Below are 18,702 nucleotides of genomic sequence, written 5' to 3' on the forward strand. Positions count from 1 at the left end.
AAATCAGGGACTGCATTCTGCTCCACCCTGTACATATAGTGTCAAAACGTGCCCTATTATGAGTTAATCTAACTAAAGAATCACCCCTTGAAGTCATTTAGATACACTCTGTATATGATTGAATATTAAAATTTTTTCGCAAAATAGACTTTTTCCCATAGAAAAGATTTTTTTTAGAAGAAAGAGTTACAAGTTTATTTATTAAACACAATATTTTATTTAGAATCGAATGAACGATTTAAATATTTTAGAAACGTTTCCTTAAAACTTCCAACACATAGTCCAATACTAAATTATTAAACTAATGTGTCGTAATTTGCATAAATTTATTGAAATAATATTAAGCGGATGGTCTGAGAAATCATTAATTAACATGTCCATTTATATTTGTATCACGAAAAACTTTAATTATGTTGAACAATACTTCGTTTATTACTCTTCCCACGACTTTTAAAATTTTATTAAACATTTTTACATTCCTTATAGATTGTTTTACTTCTTATCGAGAATGCGCTTTCGAATATAGAGGTGTTTGATTCTTGTATCAATGTTGCGTCCACATTTAATACAGTTTCAGAGCTGGTCCTAGCATAACTTCCTGTTTTTGGGGGTCTTAAAAGGTTCCAAATAGCGTTACTTTTAAACGTAGCTTGAAAATTGCGCACTGTTGCATTTTTGAATACTCCCGCGCTGTTTGTATAGAAAATTGATTCTCCAAAATATCTTGGTTTAATTTTCCAGTCAGGAGGTAATGATTACCCTTTTCCTTTATCTTCGCATCTTTTAAATTTACCCTTGATGTACCCCATTGATGTCATCAATATGTATACTGGGTGATTTATTAGCTCACCATCAAACTTTGACATATGATAGCTAATCCAATTACCAAAAAAAATATGTTAATGAACACATGTTCTATTTCAATCATCTTCGAAATTATAACACTTTAAAGTTTTTTGCAGCGAATTTATTAATAGTCAGTAAAATCAAACATTCAACAAAAACAATGTTGTGATTTTTATTCAGAGCGCAATGTATCCAAATTAAACTAAGGTTTACGAAAGATGAAAGTAAAAAGGATATATTTCTTCTGACACAACAACTCAATACAACTTAACTTTACTAACGCTCAACCTCGACTCTTTGCCTCGATTCTTGGGCGCACGGTTATTCCTATTTCTAAAATGCAACCTTGGTTGCATAACCTGTATTTTATTTGTTTACAATATATTTAAGTATTACAACAGTTTACAATATATTTAAATATTACAACATCCGCCCGTAAACAAAGAAAATAATCCTCTTTTTATTTAACAAGATAACTAAAGCTACTTACACAAAATTTACAATTTGTTTTCTAAAACCTTCAAACTTTACCCTTTCCAGAGGTTTTGTGAATATATCACTTGTATTGTTTTCAGTATTACAATATCTCAAAGTAATGTCTTGTTGTTTTACAATGTCTGTTATGTAATGATACCTAACATCTATATGCTTGCTGCGTTTACTTATAACGCCACTTTTCACTAAACTGATTGCACTTTTATTATACAATGTCGCTTCTATCTTCCTTCCAGTAATCTCCTCTATTAAACACTTCAAATAAAATCTCCTTACAGCATTCAGCTGCAGCAATATATTCTGCCTCTGTTGTTGACAATGATACAATTTGTTGTCTTTTCGCGCTCCAAGTTATCGGTCCTTCCTTAAGAAATATTATGTAACCCGATGTGCTTTTTCGCGTTTCTTCGCAATTTGCATAGTCTGCATCACAGTAAGCACTTAATTTTATATTGTCAAGCCCCGTGTTTAGTTTATATCCAATTCCGATATTTTTATTAGTGTTTAGATATTTTAGGATTCTTTTAACATTATTTATGTCACTATTTGTTGTTTCTTTTACATAACGACTTACGTATGTAACGGTTCCGTTTGAGGTTATTGAATTTCTTAGATTTCGTTCTTTAAATCGTTATTTTTCGTATTCATATTCTAATAGTTCGCGCTTTTTTTAGTGGAGTTGTTGCGTGCTTCTTTTTGATTGGTCGGATGAATGCGGAACGTTAAATTTCCGGTCGCGATCTGGGTGGATCTGGGAGAGACGAGAAAAGGTCGTGGTCTCGAGAAGATCTTGTCTCACTGTCGTTAGTGGTTCAGTTAAATTTTAGAATGGTTTAGTCCTTTTGAAGAATCAATCATTGAGTTTGGTTGTTACTGGGATTGTTCTTCGACCATTTGATGGGATTTGTGGACTTCCGTATCTATTATTAGTCGATAAATTTCGACGTCGCAATTGCGGATATAAAACTGGATCACGTACGTTAACAGCGACGCCATCATCGTTTCAACGAAGGTTATTTTATTGGAGGCGTTTTGGTCCTCCGTGGAATGTCTTAATCGTGTTGAACGATTATCAACCCACCAATCGACGAGATCATCTTCCCCTTGGTACAGAATTTTAGTGGAAGAATTTTTAGAACGTCATCTTGAAACTGCGCCATCGAAGGTCGTTTGAAAGTCATTTGAAATCTGTTGATGACAGATTTGGGTCATCCATAACCTCAATATTTTGGTACCTTTGTTATCTGTTTGGAGAAGATTATTCTGAATTGGATTGGAATTGGAACCGTGGAATACTGTTTGGGCCCGTAGAAGATTAAGGCTAAGTTGTATTTTTTTTGTTTTATGTGAATATCAACTTTATTATTTTTTGTATAAAATCTGAATTTTGATCAGAGAAGTTAGTTACTCAACTTCTAAAATCTGATATATATTAATTGTTAACTTTTTTTGTTGTCTTGACAATTCAAAGTATTATTTTTTAATTATTTACATTTTTGTAAGGGTAATTGCATTTGGGGTTATAATTCTTTTTTTTATCGTTTATTTTTGATATCCCCTTACTGTTCAAATTGGCCAATATGAAAAGTTTTCGCGATAATGTTTTTTTGTTCATTTATTTTAAATAAAGTTAGGATCGTAATTGTGTAACTTACGATACAGGGGGGTGCTATATTTTTTTTTGTATGCGATTACAGCAACATTTTGATTAAGTTGTATAAACTTTATTCTTATAATTTGGGAACTTTGTTCCAATTGTCATTACATATTTTTTATATACCCACGTATATTTACATGTGTATACATGAATATTTTTCTACGATTACATATAATATAGATATTCTTTCTTCAGTTTCAAATGTGGTTGTTGGTTATTTGTTCTCATTCCTTTCTGTAACTCTAAGTTCGGACTTGATTAGGGTGTGGTCAAATACGTTCGTAAAGGTTTTATATAAGTCCGTGGCGTCCATTAACATCTTTGAATATTACTTTAAATCCACGCCGTCTCCACTGTCTAAAGGCTGGCTGTGGTAAGTAAACCTTTACGTAACCTTGACATCGTCTGGTGTTTTGTTTGCCCTTTTGCTTGTTTAAAAAGAAGTGCCACAAGGTAAAAGTGATCCCCTATCAGGACAGCAATTAAAAAATCTTTCAAGAAAAATCATAGTTAGCTGAAAACCTAATGAATGCTGCCTGCAGACTGACATATGTTCCCAGACTTTGGAAGGCAGCTGAAGTTATTATGAAACCTGTTAATGAAGTGTTTTTCTATAGACCAATATCGCTCCTTCCGGTGATGTCATACGCTTTAAAAGTCTTTTATTGACACGATTAATACCAACAATCGAAATGAAAAAGCTGATACCGAATCATTAGTCTGGGTTTCGACGTAAGCGTTCTACAATGAGTAATGGATATAATAGAAAAATTGTTAGCGGATAAAAGGCTGGTCTAAAATTTTCTTAGACGAAGCATAGGCTTTTGACAAACTTTAGCATGAGGGTTTAAACACAAATTAAGATGTTACATCTCTTTTTAATTACACCCACTCTTAATAAAATAATACCATTAAATAAATTTGCAATACTACAACTAAATACTACACAGTAATAATAAATGCAAGGGTAGATACTTTATTGTCCATTTAAACAAAATCAAAATAATCGCAATAAAGCTAAAAAATTCCTCTTTAAATTAGGTAATTAATTTTAGAATTATATTTCTTATTCTCCGTCAAATGTGCGTTATTAATTCTGTTTTTAAAGTTTTCAATTCGTACGATTAATAATTTCACCGAATAAGCATACATCGTGAATGCAAGAAATATAAAATTCGTAGCAATGGCTATGTAATAAATTTAAAATAAGATTGTTTGGGGTTGTTTCCCATTGCTTCAATTCAAAGGGAGATAATATTCTAGTAAAAAATCCACCATAACGAATCACTTTAAATATAATCTTCATATATTTTTTCAATAAATTTAATTCTTTCAGTGATAACTAATTGTTTAAAATTTATATTATTATTCATTTTTAATACAGTAATCATTTCAAACAAACCGTGTCGTTTACGAAATGTTTCAATGCTATCAAACAAAATTGTTCCACCCAGCGTAAAAAATTCTAAATGAAACAATATATTAACTATATAACGATACAATTTTCGTAAAAGCTGACAAAGAAGCTGGCATAGTAAAATTTGAAAAAAAGTTTCTATCAACTTACCCTCTATAATGCACCATTTTCGAGATACAGGGTGTTGAAATTTAGTAAAAAAAAATAGTTTTTTGCGAATATCTCCGGAACCGTTTATCGTACAAAAAATACCCTTATAAGAGCTGAACAGCATTTTCTACTCATAATAAGCTAAGTTTTGTGCGAGAAAAATATTTTTTAAAGTCATAATTGGTGAAGATTTTGAAGGGAACTTCTACGCCACTGGAAAATCTACGGTTTTGAGACGCCCATTTGAACCAATGTTTTTTACACAAAAACGGTACTGAAAGTTATGAGCTCTAAAGTTGACCGTTTTCGAGAAAAATCAACTTTTATGTGGAATAACATGGTCAATTTTTTGAAATAAAAATTTTGTTTTACTAAAACGTTAGAACAAGTAACAAAAGTAAAATTCATAATTGCATAATTAAAAAAAAAACAGTTGCAAATCATACACAGTTAAATTAAATGTTGGAAATTTCCGCCGTTAGCTTCAATACAAGCAGCAATTCTTGGACGCATTGACTGTCTAACACGCAGGAAAATTCCCGGAGTGTTCCGAATTATGTCGCAAGATACAAGAATGCGCTCTCTTAATTGGTCAACATTTTCAACTAGAGTAGCGTAGACTAGGGTTTTCAGATGGCAGCAAAAGAAAAAATTTAAACAATTAAGTTCGGGAGATCGCGGTGACCAAGAGTGCGGACCTCCTCGTCCGATACAACGGTCTGGGTGTTCGTCGTCCAAGTATTGGCGAGCAACCAAACTAAAATGAAGAAATTCTTAATTTATTTTTTATACATGAAAAGCGGGACAATTTTCGTAGTATGATTCCCAGATCTTCTTTGGCAGCTCGAATTGAGGCGTTGGAACTGGGCTCAGAATGGGACTGGGCCAAGGTATTTACCTCTTCCACTGTATTATCTACTACATTTTTTGGTCAGTTTAGCACGTGGTTAATTCGTCCAAAATGCAAAAAATTTGCTTCTATTCTTCTAAATTTACCTTTTGTCATTGGAGGTAAATGTGGATAATTTTCATTAAACATTTTGCAAGTTCTACTAAGAACATTGTCGCACTTTCCGTGCATAAAAAATAAATTAAGGATTTCTTCATTTGTGTAAACATTCTTTTTGTAATTCGCGACGGTAATGACTTACATAATAACTTACAGCATCCGATGCTGTAATGAGATTTTAATAACATTTTATGGAACCAGTTCAAGTTGGTGACATTGGGTCATTAATTTTTCTAGTTGTCAATATGACAATTTTTGTCTATGGATGTTTATACACGTTCTTAGCATCGAATATAAGGTCCACAATGATGAGGACATTGAACATTGAGCAATTTCTCTTATTTTGGGAGGTGTATATGAAACATTTGTGTTTTTTGTGTTTTGACAGTTTCTAATTGTCAATTAAAATTTCTATTTTCAAGTGTTACGATGTATGTATGTATGTATGTAGACGGGTGCGTAATTTTTACGCGCACTTAGGCCCCAGTGGGCCCCTTGTGCAAACACCCTTGGAGGCTCGAGATGATAGAGAAGATCTCGTTAGGTGACGATACCGCTTACTCGTTTCCAATGACGAGTTACCGCCGCCCCGACCCCGAGGGGTCAGAGGGCGCTTACGCGCATTCGTCCCTATAAGTCGAGCCTCACACACATGCGTGCTAACGACAACCAGAGATTGACGACTGGTTGCCGGGACCGACGGCTTAACGTCCCCTCCGAAGGACGGGGGGCGACTCAACGTGAATTCACCGGGGTTCGAACCCGGGACGTCTGCGTGTTAACCCGAGAGCTAACACGCTGAGCCATCACGCCCCCTAAGTGTTACGATGTTACCAACTACCTTTTTCCCTACATTGACAAAATTTATTTTATTTTTCTTAAAAAAAAAGGATAAAAATGCGAATTACAAAAAATAGCATAAAAAACACGTTTCATAAAATTTAAAGCACTCATTCATTAAAAAACTCGTGGCTTCGCCACTCGTTTTTCAACTTGAATTCGTGCATTTCAAGCGCGTCTTACGAAACTTGTTTTTTAATATACTATTACGTTATTGATATCCATTTTAACTGGTTTTAGACTCACAAGCATCAAACAACGTAAATCTTACTTTGACGTTTTTCAATAAGTCATTAAACATTTGTTTTCCATGGCAGACTAGGTTAATATCGATATGATATGTGTGCATTTTTCAAAAACCTTTAATTATTTACCAAACTATTAATATTAGGTATAGGACATATGGAGTATAAAAGATGTAAAATGAGACGCCGAAGACGACTAAGTAATAAAATATGGGGGATGCTATTTAAGAAAATAAAGTAATGGTACTTCAAAATTTCGAGAAGTTAACGTGCCATAGTAAAGTGATCAAACGATCTAGACAGCCGTTCTTGGCACCAAAACATACTCATGTTGCTTAAGCATTTTCTGAATCCTAAATTGATATCTCAGAAATCGAGTGTCCTCTGATTTTTGGAACAAATGTCTGCTGGAGCAGATTTTTCTAGAAAAATTCAAATAACTCGAGAACGGCTGAATCAAATTGCAAAAAGTAAAGTTATTCGTAAGCCTTGAAAACAGACAAATCCAAACTTGAAAAATATACAGGCTCTTCCATTTAAAAAAATTAAGTAGGTTGCGACTTCCGGTATAACCGGAAGTGTTAGAAATCTGAAAATATTTTAGTCGAAGAGAACGCAATTGATAATACTTAAGTCTGAATTCTCAAATTTTTATTTTCCAGAACCTCAGAAACGTCTAATGACCGGTCTTGCTGAGACAGCCTGTACAAAGCGTCGCGTACAATAATTTAATTTAAGTTCTTCAATTATTGTGTTAGAATCAATAATAAATCTATATGTTTAGAATAAAATAAATTAATTCTTTTTAAAAATCAGGACTTCTATTCGCGAAAAGAAAGCTTGGTTTAAAATATCCTGGTAGGAACGTCCACAACATCCGTCACACTTCACAATCACACAGTCATCAACCTTAGCACTTTTTCAGCACACCCAACAGTTTACTGGCGTGATTTGCCAAGCTACATTTAGCATCTTCATTTCGTGGTCAATACACCGCACTGTAATAAAAGATTTTAACCATTTCAATTAACCTCTGAATCAGGAAGATAATTCAGTCGGTAAAGATTTTTGGAATAGATTTAATATCCTGGATGCTGTTATATTTTTTTAATTCATTTCCTTGTATTTGTATTATTATTCATTTTCGTTAAAAAATCTCCATGTTTACACGAAAAATAAAATTATTGGCATTTCTTTAATAGATTATTCATGTATATTTTGTTTCAATTTAAATTTAGTTTGATTTAATTGGATGTTTTTAATTGTATACCTACACGGTTATTTACTCAAGACGCGTTTTTTATTATTTATTTATTTGAAACAAAAAGTTAATTCAAGGTTTCAGTAGCAATTAATTTTTTTAGTTTTTCATATATAAAACAATTAATTCAATAAATAACTTTGTCGTTCTGTAAATGTTGGTTTGTAATTGTTTTGCTAAGCTATTAGACGGATTGCAATTAGTCTGATTTTGAACTTTTCAAATTGTTATTAAAACATGGATCGTATTTTACACGGACCAAAACTATTAACACATATTCCATTGGTATCTCTTGGAACTAGATTATTTGATAAACTCAAAGAAAAAGATGACAACGTTTTATTTGTGAACGAAACTTGCACGTAAGAATAAATTATACTTAGTAATACGATCAATTTTAGATTGATGTTTCAACTGATCAAAAGATTACAAACAAAGAATTTTTAATTTTATCTTATAAATTAGCTGAAAGTCTTCGATGTTGTGGTTTTAAACAAAACGATGTTTTGGTCATTTCTGGGGAAAATAGTGTTTTTTACTACGTTCCTGTAGTTGCTGGATTATTTCTTGGAATGATTTCTGGATTTATTAATCAAACTTACACGAAAAGTATTCTTTTATATATATAGTTTTCTTATTAAATATAAAAAAGTTAATTATTTCAGATGAATTTTTACATCTGTATGATATTTACCAACCAAAAATTGTTTTTATATCTTCGAAATTATTAAATATTTTTATTGAAGAAAAAAGTAAATTTCAAGATTTAAAAATAATAATCTTAGACGATGAAGATGTTTCAGGCTACGACACTTTAAGTACGTTTATAGAAAAAAATTATAACAAAAATTTTTGCATCGATAACTTTAAACCTAAAGACGTCAATCCAATTGATCAAATCGCTTTTATTACCTCTTCTTCTGGTACAACCGGATTACCAAAAGCTGTTATGATAACTCACGATAACATATCAATGAGAGTTAATCAATTATACGACCCTAGAGTTTCCTTGGTAAAAGAAGAAATCGTGTTTTCAATACTCCCATTTTTCCACGTTTTCGGCTTAGTAATAAACATAGCTGCTGTAATAAGAGGTAACCAAATTATTATGATGAAACGGTTCAACGAAAAATTATACTTAGAATCAATCGAAAAACACCACATAACACATCTAGCGATCGTCCCAACAATTGCTTACACTTTAGTTAAGAGTCCTATTTTTAAAAATTACAACGTTTCGACAATCGAAGAACTTTTTTGTGGAAGCAACTCTTTAAGCGAGAAAGTCGAAGAACAACTCGTCGAGTTATTTCCAAATTTAAAATGTTTTCGTCAAGGGTATGGTTTAACGGAGGCAACATTAGGGGTAGTAATGATGCGAACTGGTGAGAAAAAAGTTGGATCAGCAGGAAAAGTAGTTCCTGGAATGTCGCTTTGTATTTGCGATGAATTTGGAAAACGTTTAGGAGCCCATGAACGTGGTGAAATTCTTATAAAAGGTAGAATGGTTACAAAAGGTTATTATCGTAACCCAGAAGCCACTAAAAATAGTTTCGTTGATGGATGGTTGCACACTGGTGATTATGGTTATTACGACGAGGAAGGATTCGTTTTTATCGTCGATAGACTTAAAGATGTCATTAAATATAAAGGGTTTCAAGTGTCACCGGTTGAAATCGAGGGGATTTTAATATCACATCCAAAGGTGAAAGCGGCTTGCGTTGTTGGTACACCAGATGAATTGGCCGGGGAATTACCCACTGGATTTGTGGTTAAACAACCCAATGTAGATGTAACTGAAGATGAATTGATTCAATATGTAGCAGGTAATATCATTTTTTTTTAATTGTAATAAATTTTAAGTTTTATGTTTTTAAGAACGAATATCGAAAACGAAACATTTACGAGGAGGCATTTATTTCGTGGAAGATTTACCAAAAACATCGACAGGGAAAATAAAAAGAAAAGTTTTAAGAGATTCTTTTAATTGTGTTTAGTAATAACACGTTTTACTAGTTTTTGAATAAGTATTGCACGTAGTTTTTTTTAGAATCAAGTACAATACAGTTATTAATGACAATAATAAAATCTAAAAAAAATACTGTTTCCCAACCTATTATTAACTTAAGCACGAAGGCTTTCACGGTCGGTGTGAATTCAACGGCAAAACCCGAAAGTTTCTAGTGTTAGTTCTAGCTTTAGTTCTAATTTTAGTTCAAGTATTATTAACTATTTGGAACCAGTAAATTTGTATTAATTGCACTGTTGATGTTCAAGTGACGTTGAAGGCATTTATGAATGTTATGTTGATTCTGACCTGTCTGATACTACCAAAGATAAGACATCTCATTTATCTCTGTTTTACCATGCATTGATTACAATTGTAATCCATGTTTTTTCAGGTGTTAAACAAAACAAAGGCTTTCAAAAAATAAATATTAATTTTTTTACGACTGTTTAGAAAGTTTTTCAGAGTGTGTCTTGTAAGTTTAGTCAATATTGTTTGATTTATAGAGATAGTAACGGATTATGGCGCAAATAACGTGTTCAATGCTCAACATCAACTGGTCAACTAAATCGACCACAAGCTTAGTTTTATTGTCTGCCTCTCTGCCTTTGTTTATCATCTATATTACGATCACGACTCATTATTGACAATACTAAGACGACCTTATTTTTCTTGGATATACGCAGTATACTCAACTAGATGGTATGGCATAGAGTCCAAATAGGGAACTGTAATGCCCTATTTTTGTGTAAAATTTTGAGGTTTAATAACACCTTTTCTGGAAATTCCTTCTTATTTTTACGCATAGTTTTTAACATGCTCGTTGTACATTCAGCCTTAATATAACATTTGAGAATAATAAAATTAATGAAACCAGAAATTTCACACCAGATAGCTATGCAAACAGCAATACTAGCATATAATCGTAATCAGTAAATCGTTTTCCAATAGGGACGGATTCATGTTGGCAGTCTGTGGCGACTGCCCGCTTATCTGTGAAAATTTCTATACTGCGCCGTACTCGAGAACTCCGACTTTTGTAGATATCAACTTCAGTGTAGGGTAGGGACTTGGAATTTTTCGATAAATTACTATGTTTACAACGAAAATTGCCATATATGAGGGAATGCCAACTAACATGAAGTTCATACATCTTCGTTCAAGAATATATTTCTCTCAGTGTATGTTTAACAACCAAACATACAGAGTTGGATTAAAAAAAGCATAACAACGATGATTAAGGAAAATAAGAAATTATTTATGGAACATTGAATCTTCATTACATTTGCTTTAAAATGTTGTTTATTTCATGATAATATCTTCATTCGTTCTTGAGACACGACATTTTTGAATTTGTATTTCATATCTATAATAATCAAATTTTGTACTGAACTTCATTGAATTAATTAAGAATTTTCAAGATGAAAAACGAAAAATGTCAGCGTTTAATAATAGCAAAAACCGAAAATATTTGTTAAACTTTAAAACATCATACCCACTTTACTTATAAGAACTATGAAACGACTTTCTTATCTTAAAGCTTACACTTTGTACTAATTTGTTTGCAAAATTAAAATAATGTCTAATAATGGCAAAAATCGAAAATGTTTTAAATTAAAAAAAATATACCAACTTCATTTATGAATATATAGTTAACGTTCACGGCGGTTAATGCTACTTTTTCTAAAAAGTTTAAATTATTATTTCAAAAGTTTCTTAAGAAAACATACATCTAAAAAACAGCTTAACGGTAATTTAACTAATTATGTTATTTAAAAAGTAATATAAAAAAATGTAATAAAGAGATAATTAAATTCACTATTTTATTCATTTTCTTTTTATTGATTTCATAAAGTTTGAAATCAAACCGCGTCGCGGTATACCAAGAATTGCACTGGGTTGCCGATGGGAGTTCCCTAGAAATGAATAGAAAACTAACTTATTTAAATTGCAACTGGTATTTATAAATTCCCCTTACCTCCAGCAGGTGATGTTAGGATCTGCGCTTGTGTTTCTTGTAACAATAGTTCAGCGCAACAACATTTAATTTGCAAAACAATACTTTCGTCTTTATTATTTTGATGAAAATAATAGTTTGCATACGCACAATGGCCATCCAAAATCCGCTTAATAGAATTATGGATGTCTTTCTTTAATAACTGTTTAATCACTATCGAAAAATTCTATCTTAATTCAAATTTCTATCTACTGATGCCTTTCTCGAAAAAAAAACGGGGGGTAATAACAATAAATGATGAAGTCTTGCTATCGTATTTCTTAAATTTGAAGAAGAGGTATGCAATTTCATCCATGTGGTCGAAGTATTCGATGCTGGAAGCCGCTATAAAGGTCTATAAAAACATAGACATCGGAAAATATAGTAAGCTCATGGCCTATTTGAAGAATCAGTCAAGAACACACGTCGAAGAGTTTTTGACAAGGGCTTGAAATCAAAGAATGAAATGTCTATTAATATAAATGTTAATGTTAATATAAATAATAAATAGGATGTGATTGATTTAGATTGTATTTTTAATTATTCCACTAGTGGAGTAAAGTAACTTTATTTCACTAGTGAATAAAGTGGTACTTTATACGGTTCATAAGTGTGGATAAAACTTCAATTATAAGGTGATTGTGGATAATAGTATATTAATATAATAATAATTAACCTGAGTGAATAATAGCTCATTATATGCGAGTAGAATACTATACTTTGTCAACGACTATTGAAATTGATTCCATAAATTTATTTTTTAAATAAATTTTTGAATAAAGGTGACACAAATTCAATGTTACTAACTGTAACCAACTTCACAACAATTTGTCAAAATTAAATGCCAGTTTTATAAAACGTCGTTTTCTTTAGGAAAATTAATTAATTTATGCTTAAATCATACGAAAAAAGGAATTTGTTTAGGTTTTTTTAATGTCAAACATTTAGAAACTCCTAAAAAATTGAATTAAATTGACGTTTTTTGAACTTTTAACGTTTCAAATAATTATTATCAGTCTGGTCAAGATGGCTACCCGTGGATAATGATTATTATTCACCGCTATTATTCACTCCGTGAAAAATGACTACCATTTTGTTTTAGAAAACTCATTCATAAGGTATATATTATAAGGTAGTCGTGGACAAAATATATTATAGGTTATACTGGGTATACATTCAATAATGGCAACAACAATGGACGAAATTCTACAACTTATAAACAAGAGAAGATTACAGAAAATAATCTATGGATTATTTCAAATTATGACTTTTTACCTTTAACTTGATGTAAAGATTATTCCTAAACTCCTGCAAATAAATCTTGGACGATTTGTTTAAATTCACATTATTTTACATAAATTAAAAAATCAATATAAGTCTACTTTCTTTAAAAAAATTTTATCTCCCAAATTTTATAGGTGTATGTAGTACTATAATATTTGGCTCGAGTCGAATGTAATTGTGAAAAATTATATTGTGAAGGGGTGCATCTGTCAAAATTTTCGAAAAAACTGAATTAACTCAAACATGGTGCAACAGTTGTTGACTTATATCAAATTATATTAAAATTTTGCGGGAATCTGGAAAATAAATTCTATAAAAATTAGGACATTCCAGGGGTTCATTTACGGTATAACCGGAAGTTGCAGAAAACTTTAACATTTATTGTTGTTTTTTGTCTCTTTCCCCGCATTTAGATTTGACCTGTATAATGATTTGCTTTATTACTATGTGCGACGTGAAGAGAAAAAGGGGAGTCTCTAGACGCTTAATTGTTTAGAACCTCTTCTTAGATCAGTATGAGTAGATAATCGTAATTTTTATTGGTTTATTAAATAAAGAATTGGAAATCGATTAAGTTTTTATGCAATTATCGAGATTGTTAATTCATTATAAGTTACATTTATAGAGCTAAACAAAAAAAATTTATTTGTCAATAAATAATTGTTAACAGTTTCAAAAAGGATTACTTCATTTTCTTTTACAAAATACGATCGATAAACTACACTATATAAAGCAAAATCGATCCGTACGAATTCACACAGTTCAACGCATACAATCGTGCTTCATCGATTAAATCAAAAAATCCAAAAATGTATCTTAACATTAAACACACCGCGATGTCTCTAACAATGCGTAACTTCAACATAGCAATGGTTAATTGCAAAGATACATTAAAAGTTATTAACTTCCTCGAAAAATATTACTTCCCACACTCCCTTCTATTGAAATACGCAAACTTCGAAAACACTCCGACAGTAAAAGAAACGTTAAAAAAATTCTGGACGATCGCTTTAAGTCAAAACATATCCGTTATAATCACGGATGAAAATGAGGAAGTCGTCGGATTATCTTGCAACATCGTAGTTCATAAACAAGCTGACCTTTATTATGGATTAGATGGTGGTGTTCAAACGATCAATAAGTTTCTTACCGAAGTTGGAAAAGAATTATACAAAAAATACGAAGATTTAGAGCACTATTTTTATATTGTTTTGGTTGCTGTTCGTGATGGTTGCGGGCATTATAATCTGGAAAAAAGGTTGATTAATTTTTCTAAGGGTGTAGCAGCCGATTTTGGAGTGAAAATTATTCGAATGGATGCACACAATGCTGCGGAAGCTGAACGGGCTAAAAAAATTGGATTCAATCTGGTTTATGAGATTAAATATAAAGATTACAAAGATGATGAAGAAGAAGTTTTTTCGAGGGATTCCCAAGATGTTTTCAGTATCTTGAGTGTTAACAGTAAGCGTTGTCCATTTAGTTGCTTCACATAATTTTTGAAACATTTAATTTATTAAATTAATCAAAACTTAAGGAAAATTTAGAAATTAATTTACAATAATAATAATTTAGATTTAATAAATAAAAGTTTTCTTAAAGTTAATAATATGTGAAATTATATTATGTGTTTGTATTTATTGATTGATATGAGAACGTTAATATTAAGGCTAAATCCTCGATTTATTGTGCTAGTCTTGAAATTGCGTTAAATTTTAAAGATTTACAATTTCATAATCGCTTGCGATAGAGGCTTCAAGATGCAGGTTGTAACGGGTGTTTTTTTAAGCCCGATAGAACTTTAAATTGAAAAAAGTAACACAAAAAATTAAATTTTAAACCAAAAAATTTTTTTGATCGAAAGATCAATTCATGGCATTTAATATTTAAAAATGATTTTACATATGGGCACCGCGGCTGTTGTTGACGAAGCGCATTCTGGAAGTCCAATTTTGGGCCACTTTTTCGAGCATTGCTGGCCGTATGTCACGAATAACACGAACAATGTTGGCCTCCAAGGCGTCAGTTGTTGCTGGTTTATCAGCATAAACCAAGGAAATAATCGAGAGGTGTCAAATCGCACCACCTTGGAGGTCAATTGGCATGTCCATTTCTCGAAATCAACTTATCGCCAAATTTTGATTTCAATAAGTCGATGGTAGCTGTCGCTGTCTGGCACGTAGCGGCGTCCTGTTGAAACCACATTTTGGCCGGATCAATATCATCCATATTTTCAAACAAAAAATCATTGATCATGGTGAGGTAACGATCTCCATTGACCGTAACGCGAGCTCCGACTCTATTTTTGAAGAAATAAGGTCCAATGATGCCACCAGCGTGCAAACCACACCAACGGTGCATTTTTCTGGATGTAATGGAGTCTGTAGTGTCTGTAGTGGATTGGTTTCACTCCATAGGCGGCCCGTCAAGCCAAAAATAAACCTCGTCGCTGAACACAATTTTGCGATAAAATATCGGATCAATTTCCAACTGCTCTAGAGTCCAATCGGCGAAAGAACGACGCATATGATGATCTCGTGGTTTTAATTCCTGCACCAGCTGGATCTTAAACGGGTGTAGGTCAAGATCTTTGGGCAAAATTTTCCACGTAGTGGACGGAGAAAGCCCTAATTCCTGCGACCGACGACGAATCGATAAATTTGAATCTTCTTCCACGCATTCGTTTGCAGCGGCGATATTCTCTTCAGCACGCACATTTCTTCGACGTGGTGATTTTATTGCATCATTTAGAGAGTATGTGGTATGAAATCTATCCATTGTTCGACGGATGGCTTGCTCAGATGGACGATTATGTGCGCCATACAAATCACGAAGTTGTCTATAAGTTATGCAAATTGATGACTGATTTTCAAAGTAACTCTGGATAATTTGGTAGCGTTGTTCAAGCGTCAATCTGTTCATGATGATTTGCCAGAGTATACTGATCATAAATATCAAAAAGTGAGCGCAGTATCACAGTTCGTTTGACAGTTAACACTTTCGTAAGTTCTATCTAGCTTAAAAAAACACCCTCTATTTAATTGAAGTTCTAATCTTTTTATTTCTCAATTATGACTAACTTGGTACATATGTATGTGGATATAAGCAATCCTCTTTCTTCATCTTGGTCTTGAAGAGTGAACTATATGGTAGTTAAACGTCATCGCCAGTAGAAACCGACAAGTACACTTTCAAAGCTTCTATGAAAAGGGGCAATACATTTCGAACTTTACATAACTTAATAAACATTCTTTTTTCATAAAAATGTAAAACGTTCATTACTATCATAATTTTACTATCATAAGATGTGATAGTAAAATATTAAAGTAAAATTCTAAGCACTTCACAACATACTTTTAATGTAAATGACATTGTTCTATACTCTATACTCTAAAAAGATGTCTGATGTGCATAATATGCCTAAGATAAATAGAACATTTCTGCTTAGAACGAAGTGCTCCATCGGGATTTGAAGTACAGCTTCCATTTTTAATTAAAACGTTTCCATTTTTTATGACAAGTTACTTTAAAAGTGGTCTTTGTTTGGTAACTGTTAATATCCAGGTTAAGAAGTCATAAATCTTCTTGCATTCTTAAAAACGCATTCAATTTTATTATTAAAACAATTAATATAAATTATTTATACATTTGCGGCGATTGCATGGGATAAATCACGAACTAAAGAGCTAAAGGTAACTCTACCTTTAACTCTTTTTGACTCATATTGAGATAGATTAAAACGTTTTGACGTATTGATATATCAGCTTTACCAATTCATACCATAAACAGGTACTGATATAGTACCGGACTACAAAAATAAAACATCAACAAGAAAACCAATTATAAAAATTCGATAAAATAGTTACATAAATAGTTATTTATACTGCAATAGTTAATCGTTGTACAAAAGTAAGATACGAATAAACTTAAAGCGTTAATAACGAATAGGCTGGCGAAACGGGCGGTTAACAAGTTGCCGATCTCCCCGATCTCTGCCCGAACCATTTGTACCACTAGCTGTAAATACAGCATCAAAGCTGATAAACTTCATCTCCCATAGAGCTTTTTGCGACAGCTGGGATGGGACAGCAGCAGATGTCTTTGCTAAGAAAACTCTGCTCTACCCTGACCGGAAGAGATCTACTCAGTTTCTGGAAAAATCAAAAAATGACTTGAGGTTTTTCACTCACTTCCTGACCGGACCTGCAGGTTACGTAAGCACATGTTTTACATGAAGCTGGTGAAAACACCCCTCTGTAGAGTGTGTGAAATAGAAGACGATATGGAAAGTCATATTGTTTGTGATTGTTCCAACCTTGCGTACTTAAGGGAATTCATTTTCGGAGTGCCATGGCTCCAAATTTCGGATATAAGGAACATACCTTTCTGTTCTATATTAACGTTCATGAAAAGATTAGGCTGGTTTTCTGACCCTTGAAAGCACAGTAATTGTGGGGACGTACAAAGGGCCTGCTAAGGCCTAAGTGCTGTGAGGAAACTCACCCCCACGTGAAACTACATACATACATGAGACAAGTCGGACAAGTCATGTGATTTGTGTTGGTTTTTCGACGTCCGTTTCATTGCTTTTCGGTCGCGGTAGCTTCTGTTTTGAACAGTGAGTGCGTGAAGTTATGTTTCAGGCTCGTGTGGCTATTGCTTTTGCGTTAATTTTTAATTCTAACTTTTCTTCGTTTTACGGATGGGGACGTGGTCGTGCTTGATTGGCGTTTTTGCTTCTTTAAGAACTTGCTTCGTGCGCGACAACTAAATGAAGTGAGATGGAGTGCTTGGTTTGTCACGGTAAAGTCTCGAAAAAGGCCGTTTTTGTGCACGTCAGAAATAACCATTTTTTTTGGTTTGTTCGAGAAAACCAGAATAACAAAATAGCTAAAGCGCATGTGTTAAAATTTGAGAGAAATAATATACAGGTGCTAGGAAAATTAAATAATTTCTGTAAGTATTAAATGTATTCAATCAATATAGAAAAAAGTAAATAAATGTTTTATATAAGCAAGCCAACTTAATACAATCTGCTTATGAAATTTAAAATTTTAAAGTTATTAAACTATTTCTTTAAAAAATTTGTATAATACTCAAAAAAAGAGATGTAAAATAGAACAATTTTTCCAGGTGTTGATTGTTAGGAAAGGGAGTGAGGTAAGAAAATGTGGAGTCTAAACATAAATATAATCTCTTAACTTAACGTGTTGTTAGATGTTAATTGCTAGTTATGGTATAAAATTGATTCTAATCACAGAATCAATGGGAAATTGTTTATTTTGCGCGGAATTAGCACAATAGTTGTTAAAGAAGTGTGTAAAGAATCTTCCAATTTCCGGATTATTTTCCAAACCATTTTTACCCTCGCTAAACATCCTGTATCAAAACGTCGTAAATTTTATTATAACCGATGGGAAATTTTTCTTACTTGGAAACTTAATTTTGTATATTTATGTATAATTTGCGTTTTATTTGATCATTATCAAGTTAT

General features: G+C 32.4%; 2 protein-coding genes across 3 annotated transcripts; both read left to right on the forward strand.

The window, feature by feature from the left end:
* Nucleotides 1-2,166: 2,166 nt before the first annotated feature.
* LOC111419037 (luciferin 4-monooxygenase-like) lies at nt 2,167-12,450 on the forward strand. 2 transcript variants are annotated; one of them, XM_071200769.1, is made up of 5 exons: nt 2,167-8,265; nt 8,322-8,529; nt 8,586-9,746; nt 9,799-9,916; nt 9,971-12,450. In XM_071200769.1, coding segments are annotated over exons 1-5 (1,596 nt in total). In that variant the 5' UTR covers nt 2,167-8,157; the 3' UTR covers nt 9,972-12,450. The 2 variants fall into 2 exon arrangements, with proteins under 2 accessions (XP_071056870.1, XP_022907546.1); XM_023051778.2 differs by having other exon boundaries at nt 9,799-12,450.
* Nucleotides 12,451-14,017: 1,567 nt separating this feature from the next.
* Nucleotides 14,018-14,704, forward strand: LOC111419036 (uncharacterized). Its single transcript, XM_023051777.2, has one exon. The coding sequence runs from the start codon at nt 14,018-14,020 to the stop codon at nt 14,702-14,704; it is 687 nt and encodes a 228-aa protein (XP_022907545.1).
* The last annotated feature ends 3,998 nt before the right edge of the window (nt 14,705-18,702 follow it).

The sequence above is a fragment of the Onthophagus taurus genome, unplaced genomic scaffold (genome assembly GCF_036711975.1).
Source record: "Onthophagus taurus isolate NC unplaced genomic scaffold, IU_Otau_3.0 ScKx7SY_14, whole genome shotgun sequence".
Classification (NCBI taxonomy): Eukaryota; Metazoa; Arthropoda; class Insecta; order Coleoptera; family Scarabaeidae; genus Onthophagus; species Onthophagus taurus.